Raw genomic sequence first — 12454 nt, forward strand, 5'->3', positions numbered from 1 at the left:
CATACAGTTCACGTACAACAAATGCATTTGATTGGATTCATAAAACAAAGTCCACCTACTATTCTATGAAATAAAGCCTACATCAATTTCCAAATAAGAAAAGCAATGACCCATAGCCATAAATAAAAGCATGGCATCTTTCCAAGACCAAGGAGCAATTATCCTAATCTTCATATCTCCGGCGGGTGGCTCCTCTTCAATCTCTAGTGTCGGCGGATGGGCATGGTTTGCACTCATTGGACCGTAGTAGGCCCTCAAAACTTTAGCTTATGTGTTGTATTTTTTTGTAACAATTACCTGGATATTGATTGACTTGTGCATAGCAATCTTCCCAGGTCAGGTAGATCCCAGGCACTCAACCAACATGCATACATACCATGCCATGGTTGCCTACACATTTAACCAAATTAGGTTGATAGTGCTATGTCATTCAAACATGTTGTAGACCAAGCAAACTAAGTTTAGTGTGTGAGCAAAGTTGTAGACTATATTCAAATATTCAAAATTCAATTTCCAACACAACTAAATCATGAATTTCAACATCTAACTCATATCAATATATGTTTGAGCACTAGAATGTATTCAACCATGCTTCAAATGACCATTGTGTTTTAAGTTAATTTGTTCGCCATAGATCAAAGAATATTTGCTACTAGGGAAATTTGAAGTGATTCTACACGAAATCTAGAGAAAAAGGGATAAACATGTTGTTGTCATCCTCCCGGGCATTTCAGCGAACACCTAAGGGGCATGGCCGAAGGCACTCACCGTGGGGGCGGTAGCAGCTCTCCACGTGCTCCTAAGGGCCTCGGTTCAAGGCCGGCTTTGGCAGATGTAGGCGTGGACGACCAAACGAGGGCACGGGCGACGACGGTGTTTCGGCAGTGTTGAGGAAGATGAGGGTGCCGGCGTAGCACAGGCGGCATCAGGTAGTGTCGAGGAAGAGGCGGGCATCGGCCGTCGGACGGTGGTGCAGGGGACGGCACGGTGGCGCTGGTGGCGGCATGGCGGCATGGAGCAACGCGGTGTGGAGGACCATGGGGCGGGGCACGGCGTCGGGCGGCTTCCTCGCTGGGGACCGTCGGGCGCACTGTGAAGGACGGCCGCCAGCATGGAGGAAGAAGAGGGCGTGAGCGCAACGGGCAGCGGGGCAAGTGGAGGTGGTGCTTCACTGGTGTGGAGGAAGAGAGAGGTGCGGGCATTAGAAAGTGGGCGAAATATTTCGCCAGCGCGCGCTTTGGTTATATACTGAAGGTGCATCACTGCCGGTGGCCAAGCCAAACCGACAGTGATGAGCCACATCACTGCCGGTGGTAGCCTAGAACCGGCAATGATGAGCTGCAGCACTGTCGGTTCCGGTTAGCCTTTGTGTAGAGTTAGTTTCGAGTTCCTTACTAACTCGTACTTCTAGCGCAGCGGTTAAGGCACCCCACTCTGCACCCTGAGGCTCGGGTTCAAACCCTGTGTAGCGAAGGCGGGCCAAACTTTTTGATTTAGTTTTCAATCACCTAACTGCACTATAAATAAATAAAAGAAAATAAAAAACTAACCCTAACGCAATAACTATCCTAGCGTAGCGGTTAAGTCTATACACTTTGGAGCCCGAGACCTGTGTTTTAACCCCGGGCAGGCCAATTTTTTTTAAATATATCTATCACTATCGGTTTTCAAAATAAAACCGGCAATGGTTGTCATCACTATCGGTTTCTGCCCATCATTGCCGGGTTTTTTAAACCGACAATGATGATTATATTTTTTCTTTTTTAAATTGAATAAATTCACGCATTTATATTCTATTGCACCTATATCCAAATGGCTTGAAATTTTTTTTGCAGGCATGTACATCCAAATTATGGCCCCACACAAGATCTTAGGTTTTTTTATCATTTTCTTTATTATTATATTTTTCTTTATGCTAGACGGGACAAAACAGGCCCAATTACATGTTGGACACACTAGAATTTTGCATCCACCTCGACCAAAAAATGGTCCCTAGGGCAAATGATACCCTGTGGAAAAGTTTGTCATCATTCCAGATCATTTCGGAGGTAGGCTTAGTTCAACCTCTAATTAATCGGTGACGTTGCGTAGAAATTCAATTAAACAGCATAAAGTACCAAACCATCTCAGAAAAATCCCAAACTTGGTGGTTCATTCACCTATAGCACGTGCAATCCTGAGAAAAAGCTTGAGACCAATATGACACCAGAATGCATATGAACCACAGAAACCTTGAGAACCTTGGTGTTTAGTCATTGTAACATGAGACAACTTTTGTAGGTTTGTGAGGCTGGTATATACCGCCTATGTCCAAATAGCTTGAAAATTTTTTTGCAAGCATGTACACCAAAATTATGGCTTCACATAAGATCTTAGGTTTTTCTGATCATTTTCTTTATTATTATATTTTTCTTTGTGCTAAACGGGACACAAGAGGCCCAATTACATGTTGTACACACTAGCATTTTGCATCTACCTTGACCAAAAATTGGTCCCTAGGGCACATGATACCCTGTGGAAAAGTTTGACATCATTCCGGATCATTTCGGGGTAGGCGCAGTTCAATCTCTAATTAATCGGTGACGTCGCGCGGAAATTCAATTAAACAGCAGAAAGTACCAAACCATCTCAGAAAAATCTCAAACTTAGTGGTTCCTTCACCCGGGGCATGTGCCAAGCAAAATGTAGCAAACTAAATAAATATAGATCGATGCATATATATGCATAACTAGAATATGGAAGAGGAGAATATATATACTGCATTGTACCTAATAAAATTCAAGAAATATGAATAGAAATATATATTGCATTATATAAAATATGCCAAGTAAAATGTCGCAAACTAAATAAATATAGATCGATGATGCATATATGCATAGCTACAATGTGAGACAGGAGAACATACATATACCTGCAATGAAATATCCAGGAGCCATGACCAAATCACGTAGAGTGAAAAGAGTGAGAAGTGAGAGCACGTGAAACTGAGAAATGAGAGTGAAGTGAGGGTGCGTGCGTATGTATATTCCTGTTGATTCCTTTTTATAGGGGGCAGACACATCACTACCGGTTTTAAAATAAAACCGACACTAATGGTGTACATCACTACCAGTTTTGTAATAAAACCGACAGTGATGTGACTGCACTGTCGGTTTTGTATGAAAACCGACAGTGATGTGGCTGACACCACATACTTCCATGCATGCATGCATGCAGCAATAACATGCATTCTATAATAAAGGTCATTACTTACAAAAAAATATTAATCATATGATCTTTATTTAATGCTCAAAATAATGTCAAAAATTTTGTATCAATTGCATAATTTCATATGGGTATAAAAACACCGTCATCCACCCAAAAAATGCTAGATAATTAATTATTAGGGCACCATATATATGTAAAATGTCCATACATGCATTGCGATTTGAAGTGACAAATATATATATATATATATGCACACACACACACACACACACACATATATATATATATATATATATATATATATATATATATATATATATATATATATATATATATATATGTGTGTGTGTGTGTGTGTGTGTGTCGGTTACCGAAATACAACGTAAAATAACAGAAACCTTGAAATAAAATTACATATACGATAATAAAGACACTAAACTTAAATATATGATAACAAAAACCTATTTTCGTCTAGCTTAATGTTATATTCGAAGTGTACAAACACATTATAAGATAATCATATCAGAAGCATTCTTCTAGCACCCAAGTAGGGTCGAATAGCCGCCAGAGAATGCCGAAGATAGCTGATGAGCTATGCCTTTGGGAGATGAACGGAAAGGTTGCCAGGCGCTGTTGAACCCATGCCTCTCCGAACAGACAATCCAGAGCACATCGGACGACTGCCGAGCACCGATGAACCCATGTCGCTTCAAACAGACAGGCCAGAGCACACCGCATAGGATGACTCTGTCAATCTCGTGGCGTCCCCTAGCTTCGGCGTTGCCCTATCTTCATAAACATTTTTCTAGTTTCTTTTGTGTGCACCATCCTTGAGGATGACCACACTTATTGAAATTTTTATGTGGAGGACTTTCTCCCACAGAGAGGCCATAGATATGTATACTAGAGAGAATGAAATGAGAAATAAGCAACAAGAGAGTAGCAAGACTTAGCCGTTGAGAGGCTCCTAGCCGAGGGCGATTTTATCCTTCTCAACTCTGTTCTCTCATTCTCATCCCCGACTACTCCTAATAGAAATCTACAAAATTCTGGGCGTTTGGTATGGACTCGGTCTCCGAGTGAATACGTAAGAAGTGATTGACATTCGGATACTGGGCGAACGGGGCGACAAAGCCTTCTGAAACGGAGTCCGCCCCGAAGCCGAATCTAACCCGAACTTCCACCCAAATTAATTAATTAATAAGAGGCCAGGCCAGGCCTATAAATTGCTGCATACATGTCTGCAAAATCTATCCGAACATCAAATCAGACTGCTGCATACATGTATGCAAAATCGATCCGAACATCAAATCAGACGTACGTGGAAGGCACACGTTATTGTGCTACCCCCGTCGACTTCGATATGTCGTTCGATTGGCCAAGGTCCAGGTGAAGAATATTGGCTCTCATCATTTTTGCCCAACGGCGGCAGCCACACCCGCACCGTAACCACATTTTTGCCCAACGGCCGCCGCGGCTACACCGTAGCCGCAGTCGAAGCTAATAATGTGCCTCACGACTCCGGCGAAGCGTACCGTAACGCGGGTGGTGGGTTCGGAGGCGTCCCCGCCTCCGGCGACGCGGTCGCCGGACTCAAGCGGCAGAAGCACGGCGACGACGACGCGGTGTCGAGACTTGTACTACTCCTAGTATGCAAATATGCAATGCGCAATACTCTCTCTCTCCGATCCCAAACATTTGACCTCCATCGCGTCCTTTGTCTGCACTTCAATGAGGCGAGGCAAGGGCGACGATCCGGCGATCGCCGCCGCCGTTGCCATCGCCGTGCTCTGCGTCGCATCGGCAGTGCTCCTGGCCAACGGTGCCGCCGAGAGAGAAGAGCTGACAACGCAGCTGTCGAACGGCTTCACCGCGGCGCACGCAGCGGGCGCGGCGGTGCCGTTCGAGCCGGTGCTGTACGCGCCCAGCAGCGCCTTCGCGTTGGGCTTCCTCCGCGTGGGCGCGGCGTCGCTCGACCTCGCCGTGGTCCACCTCCCATCCTCCTTCCCCGTCTGGCGCGCCACGCCGGCCCACCTCGGGGACTGGTCGCGCCCGGCCACGCTCACGTTCGACGACGGCAGCCTGGTCCTCACCGGCCACGACGACGGCGTGCTGTGGCAGACGGTCGACACCGTCGGCGACGTCGTCGTGCTGCTCGACTCCTCCAACCTCGTCGTGTGGCGGCACGAGAAGACGGTGCCGGAGTGGGAGAGCTTGCGCCACCCGTCCGACACGCTCGTCCTGGGCCAGAACTTCACGCGTTCCTCGCCGCCGCTCGTCTCCGCCAACCGCCGCTTCTCGCTGCGGCTCGGGAAGACGTACATGGCGCTGCACATGGAGTTCTACGGCGGCCGGACGACGCCGACGTACTGGCGGCACACGGCGCTCGAGGCGCAGCCGGTGGACGGCACGGAGCCGCCGGTCTACGGCCGCCTCGACGCCCGCGGGTTCTTCGGCCTGTACCTCGAGGGCGGCGGCGGCGACCAGAGGGTGGACGTGCTGTCGTTCGACACGTTCGTGCAGAACCTCACCGGAGCCTTCCGGCGGATGACGCTGGACGACGACGGCAACCTCCGCGCGTACTACTGGGCCAGCGGCTCCAAGGCGTGGACGTCGGACTACAGGGCCATCTCGGAGCGGTGCGAGCTGCCGACGCCGTGCGGCGCGTACGGCCTGTGCGTCCCCGGGAAGGCCCAGTGCCAGTGCCTCGACGACAACAGCACGAGCGCCCCCGCCGCCGCCGACGCCCAGTCGTGCCACGCCGAGGAGACCGCCGACCTGTGCGCCGGCAGCGGGCAGCAGCTGGGATTCGACGTGGTGGGGCGGAAGCGGGTGTCCGTGGCGTACAAGGAGGAGCTGCCGTTCGAGACGAACAGGACGGCGGAGGAGTGCGAGGCGGCGTGCGCGGGCAACTGCAGCTGCTGGGGCGCGGTGCACAGCGGCGCGAGCGGGTACTGCTACCTCATCGACTTCCCCGTGGAGACGCTGGTGTACGAGGCCGACGACCGGAAGGTGGGCTACTTCAAGGTCAGGAAGCCGACGCCGGCATCGTCGACGGGCATGTCGCCGGGCGTCGCCGCAGCGACGGCGGCGCTGTCGCTGGTCCTGGTCGGCCTGGCCATGGCCGGAGCTTGCATCGGGTACCAGATTCGGAAGAGGAGGAAGCGGAGACGAGCGGGGATGTACAAGGATCTCAACTCCATGGACAGCTCCAACAATTCGTTCAGGGCATGAATCGACGGATCAATCGTGCAACATTAGGTGGATCCGAGCTCTCCTCCTTTCTGATTTTTTAGAGTTTCGAGAAGAAAAAGGATTCAGGTAGCTCAGCTCCTCTCGATCGGCATTCCACGGCTTGGAGAACAGAACGAACGGCGGCAGATACAGAATTACAGATACAGCCAGCCATACATACAGGATTGCTTCAGGCACTATAGTTGTTTCACCTACCTTTTGATCTATTTCCAGTTTGCTGGAACATTTCTTGCGCTGGTTCTTGATCTATGTACAGATTTTTCTTCCCCATTCTTTCAACTTTTTCTGTATGTCTAAAATATATGCACTTCCAGGTGCGAGTTGGGATCGGAATTGTTTTGGAATTCCTGCCAATACATGCCACTACAAGATGTGTTGTATCGCCTGCCAAGTAATTTGATAAAAATCATGCTACCAAACCGTGCCTCAGGGGCTGGAGCTAGAAATACATCTTTTTCTACATATTCCAAATCTTTTTTTTTTGAAGCATTCCTGGAAAATTCTTCTGCTCTGTTTTCATAATGCTGTCCTCTAATGCAGTGTGTGCGCCATCGTTGGCTTCGATTTTCACAAACCTGAGCCAGCCCAAGATCTTCTATAGCCATTGTGTTTTCAACTCTGCCAGGAGGCTGCTACCAGCCTACCATAGTAGTCCATAGACCACCACTATTTACCGCTCTGGTTTCTTTAAATTTTGATGCAATTAACATGCGATAGAAAAGAATTACTCGTTGCATAATGTGCAAAGCTTTCAGGAAATAAATTTGGCAAATGACAAATTAGACGTGTCACCTTTTCTTTTCCAATCTTGCTACCAGATGTCCCATCGAATAATTGCATGCAACAACATAGAGAGATGAACAGATTATGCTAAGAGAGGTCACCTTAGTAGCACAACACTAAACCAAAGTACATATGCTAATGGGACATTAATTGGTCCAGACTGTCAAACAAACCCTCATGATCTCAGTGACGAAATAACAGTGGCATGATATGCTGGATACAACTAGATATTTAAAGTTCCAAACAATTTGTGCTGCCATTTTTTGCACATTCATGTAACTAGAAGTCTATGACTGAACATAACACGCCCAATTGCCTCTGTACCAGAGGTGGCAACTTTTTTGCTGAGAACTTTAGCATTGCACTTCCTAACAATGTAAGATAGTAGATTTCTTGATACCTCAAATGTTCCTAGAGGCTCATTTCAGAAACCAAAACCTGTACAAAAATGGAAGGCAAATTGAATTCAGAGTTCTTTTTTTTACCGGAAATACAACAGGGGAGGCCCCCACTGTTAGATTGTTGTCTATAAAAACAGAAATTCAGTTACTAGACAGAATCATCAAACTACAGGAACACATTTCCCTGAATAGGAAATTCACTTGACCAACATTCTGCCCAATCTGATTGACATGCTCAATTAACTTACAATGGATCAAAACAATGACTAATTGTTTAAAACATAGTTTTCTAACCATGATGAACTACAACAATTTCAACTTTGAACTATAATACACCTAGGTAAACTACCCTTTATGAAGAAATGCAGAGCACACGTGTTTTCTAAACACTGAAAGATTGAAGTTCAAAAGAGAGAATATTTTTATGCTTGTTTTTTAGGTCCAAGAAATATGACGGCTAAAGAGAATAAAAAAAGAGGACATGTGTTATTCTAATATCTGTGTAAACTGCAATCCTTGGAAAGTACAAAGACAAATCAAAACAGAAAACATGTGGGGATACATGTTTCTACCCTCTTGAAGGATGGTAAATCAAGTGCCGAAGGAAACTGAAATAAAACTTAAATAGGAAAAATAGATCTGACACATTACTATATTATCAGAGAACACTATTAGTGATATATACACTATGAGCATACTTCCACAAATAAACAGAGATTGAATAATGAGGCACCAACATAAAGATATATAAGCAATGATTGAGACACATATGAATAAGTTGATACATGTAGGAGGTGAGTAAATGTATGCTTAATCAACAAAACTACAAAAGTATGGAGAAGCAATAGTTTCATGGATAATCAAATGCATGAATGAGATTGTGTAAAGAATTGAGTTAGAGCTGCTCAATCACAAAGGTGTATAACCGATCATACCTAGGGAGCATTCAAGAAAATGGGGAGGCTGCAGGATAATATGTCAATACAGTTTGTGATTGCTTAGAAAAATTAAATGTTGATATCTGTGTTATTATTCAGTACTAAAAAGCAAGCCAAATATATGGTCCCAACAAACCAGTTAGGTCATCTTTTGTCAAAACTAATTAACAGCTCATACAGTCCGAACTATTATAGAAGTCTACTTAATATATCCCAATGTCTATGCAATAGAGTTCAACTTCGATAACTCCATGTATAAATTTCTGATTTTATCAGCCAACTAAATTTCTATGCAGGGCAGGGTGCTCCTTTGTCAATAATTCTAAGTGAACATTTAAGAAGCGGAAAGTTGCAAGTTAACTTACATATGCCAAAGGTGCGTAGGAGCTCCAAAACATTGAGAACACTTTCATCAAGAATCTGACACTTGATTTTGACTATGTTAAGGTATTCTGAAATCTTAGCTGATCGGTCCATCTGATTGATGCTTCCTTTCATCTCCACTTCATAGTTAGGCCCCTGTAGTGGACAAAAACAAATTTCCAAGATCAATATGAAGTCTATAATATAAAACAATTTCATGTTTATATGGTATGTACCTCAGAAAAAAGTTCAAGAGTGAGCTCCTCAAGAACCGGTGTGTGCTCAAGAATACGAAGTAATAGATTGGCATCATCAGGAACACACCAATATTCATTGAGCACCAAGGTCTTTAACATGCTGAACACAGGGCACCATCTTAAATCCCATTTGAAAAGAATCTGGGGCAACTGCATGCAAAGACGATAGAATGATCTTCATTCTGAGCTTATGGTTTGAGTTTAATAAGCATAGTTGGTGGCACCGCATGCAAAAGCCAAATCCCGTCTAACTGGCATCTATCAACTCCCAGCAATTAATGTTGTAGATAATGCTTTGGAAATAAGGTTATACTCGACTCGTGAAGCTCTCAAATCAATATAATTAAGGAGGAGTGTAAGCATACCGTGTCGGATGTATTACAAGTCAACAGCAAACTCTTAGCTTTTGATAAACTCTGAAAAAGCACACAACTATAGCCCGTGCCACCACGAGAACTGTCACACAACTCACAAAGACAATCTGTGATGTCTGGTTCAGATAGCATAACGCAGTAGTCCCCACAGTCATCTGTTATTCGGACAGATGCCTCCACCAGTGATGGCATGCTGACAAGCCTGGGAGTCAAGTTCTCAAGGCCATCTAGGCGCAGTGAGACCAGATTTGGCGCATAAATGCAAGTGCGATTGCGAGTCTCTAGAACACCAGTGAACATGAATTGATCAAAGTCATCAGGGAAACGGGACTGTGTGATGCTTAGATGCTTCAGGGAGTAAGATGAGATGTTCTTGACCGTCGAGAGATCACAGTGAAGCAAATCCAGATATTCCAAGGCCGGGCAGCTGGAGAAGTCAAGAAAACTACTGTCGACCCATACTCCACGCAGCTCTAGCCTGGTGAGGTGCTGGGAGACGAGAGGCAGATCGTCTAGCTTAAGATAGCTATGCCAATGGATACTGAGCGTGAACTGCCTGACTTTGCACGATATAGCGTGCCAGACCCAGAAGTTGACGCGTGGCACGTCATCGTCCTGGAACTCGCCCAACCTGATGTCGCACGTGTCAAGCGGTGAACCTCCGCGGAGGAGGAGCAGGCGGTCCACCAACTCCCGGTGCTCCTTCACCGGCGGCGAGGCCTGCTCTTCATCACCCGGCCAACCAAGGTGCAGGCCTGGGCCATCACCCAGCCACCCAACGCGCAGGCCTGGGGCGGACCTCCAGAGGTAGCGCCAGCGGCGGGCGAGCACGCACGTCTGCACGGCCTCCGGCGCAGGCACGAAGCCGACGATGTGCTCCAGGACGCCGTCAGGCAGAGCGTCAATGCTGCCTCCGCTGCTGAGAGCTGGAGGCGCCGCTCTCTTGCTGCTTTCCCCAGGATGCATTCTGTCGAGCAGGTGAACGGCGTCGAATATGCTGGAACAAGAATCGATTAGCAGCTGCGAGGGGGTGCAAACCAACAGGAGGAAGAGGAGGCTATGATGCGTGGCCACCTCGCCTCACAGCCACCGCCGCTAGGCCGGCCACCGTCCCCCGGCTACCCCCCTAGGGCCCGAGGACACTGAAGATTTCCCCAAAACTCAAAACCTAACCCTATGCCCGTCCGCCCCCGCCGCCGCCCGCAGCCGGCGGCAAGCACACCGGCGCGCCGCTCCGCCCGCCGCCCTCCCCTAAGCGAGGGGCCTCGCGAAGACGACGCCGTGCACTGTTGCCAACGCACGCTTGTTAATCAAAGATAGGGCCTCACCTCGGCAGCTGCCGCAGCGCCGCAGCGGCTGACTCCCGACCAGCGCCAACCTTGGGCGTTGATCTTTGAGGAATCAGCAGCGAGGAGAGCTTGTGGAGTGGAGTGGCGCCGTGGCGGTGAGCCGGGGGAGGGCTCCGAAGCAGGGGTGGGGAAAGTGGCCGGAAGACGATCAAGGCCTTGTTTAGATGCAAAAAAATTTGCAAAATGGCTACTGTAGCGATTTCGTTGTTATTTGGCAAATAGTGTCCAATCATAATCTAATTAGGCTTAAAAGATTCGTCTCGTGGATTTCGTCTAAACTGTGTAATTAGTTTTATTTTTTATTTATATTTAATGCTTCATGCATGCGTCCAAAGATTCGATGTGACGGAGAATATGAAAAATTTTACAAAATTTTTTGCAAACTAAACTGGACCCAAGGCGAACAAAGAAACCGGCCGTTTCCATGACACTACCGGGACACAGACATGTAGGCCCACATCTTTTCGCTGAGTGGACCCGCAGGTCAGGGACTGCAGCTTTGTTGTGAGCTTCGGCCTTTCAGGGCGTCCATTCCAACGCGTTCACTGCTCTGTTCACCTTGGCCTTTGCTGCTCCCTTCTCACGTGCACGACGAGTTACTGCTCCTCCGTCTAGAGTGTTGTTTTTTTAGTTTAACTAGATCGGTAAAATATATTAGGAATATTTATATCTTTAAATAAATTTATTATCAAAATATTTTTTATGATTCATCTAATAATACTAAATATGCATCATAAATACTAATATTTTTATATATATGTTTAGTCGAAGCTATAAATGCTTGACTTCTCGTGAAATAAGCTGGAGGGAGGGAATATTTCTCAAATCAAAAGAATGAAAAGAGTCTACTTAACCCGCTCAACTGTGTACTTGATAGTTTTTGTGGCTGATAAGTCGGCTGATGTTGTTTTATTGTAAAAGAAAAATATTGTACTATGGCTGATAAGCCGAGCTGATAAGTTCAAACGAACATGCAAGTATTTTGCACCTTAAAATATTCAAAACCGTCTAAATAACCTCTTGATGCGGCTGTGAAGGTGGATTCACTAAAGTGATATATTTAAAAATCTAGGTAACCCCTTAACATATCAACGGTTGACTAGTAAACCATAAACTATAAAATGTGATATTATAGGACGTTTGGACAACATTTCCCGTCATAATGGTCTAAGTACTCATGGTTGCACGTAGACCCATTTGCTGCTCCACCTCCCTAGTCTTTTTTAGGCTAACCCACCGCTCAGCGAGCAGCACGTGACATCTTGTCTCTTTTTCCACCTCTCGTCACTCATAGACGGCACTAAGCTCAAGTACCATGCTTGCATCCTCGTCATCTAGCCCCTCCTACATCCTCCATTTGACCATCCTTCAGTTCTTTAGGTAGCCATAGGAGGAGAAAGTGAGAGCAGATGAGGCTGTGAGGGAGGCTAGATGACAACGGCACATCCGCAATGCATGTGCTAAATGTCATTGAAGAATGCCATGAGGTGGAGCAGGCTCATCAAAACGGTGGTGAAAGCCTCAAAG

At 46.4% G+C, this 12454-nt stretch overlaps 2 protein-coding genes across 3 annotated transcripts; one reads left to right on the plus strand and one right to left on the minus strand.

Moving 5' to 3' along the window:
- Positions 1-4938: 4938 nt before the first annotated feature.
- On the plus strand, positions 4939-6441 carry LOC136485539 (PAN domain-containing protein At5g03700-like). The gene has a single exon (XM_066482396.1). It carries the CDS (start codon positions 4939-4941, stop codon positions 6439-6441), a length of 1503 nt encoding a protein of 500 aa, XP_066338493.1.
- An 806-nt stretch (positions 6442-7247) lies between these two features.
- LOC136487708 (F-box protein At5g03100-like) lies at positions 7248-11075 on the minus strand. 2 transcript variants are annotated; one of them, XM_066484809.1, is made up of 5 exons: positions 10907-11075; positions 9570-10575; positions 9184-9354; positions 8950-9103; positions 7248-7683 (listed from the first exon to the last, which is right to left on the minus strand). In XM_066484809.1, exons 2-5 carry the CDS (start codon positions 10542-10544, stop codon positions 7670-7672), a joined length of 1314 nt encoding a protein of 437 aa, XP_066340906.1. In that variant the 5' UTR covers positions 10545-10575; positions 10907-11075; the 3' UTR covers positions 7248-7669. The 2 variants fall into 2 exon arrangements, with proteins under 2 accessions (XP_066340906.1, XP_066340907.1); XM_066484810.1 differs by lacking the exon at positions 10907-11075 and adding an exon at positions 10653-10878.
- Positions 11076-12454: the final 1379 nt, after the last annotated feature.

Source organism: Miscanthus floridulus, chromosome 10 (genome assembly GCF_019320115.1).
Source record: "Miscanthus floridulus cultivar M001 chromosome 10, ASM1932011v1, whole genome shotgun sequence".
Classification (NCBI taxonomy): domain Eukaryota; kingdom Viridiplantae; phylum Streptophyta; class Magnoliopsida; order Poales; family Poaceae; genus Miscanthus; species Miscanthus floridulus.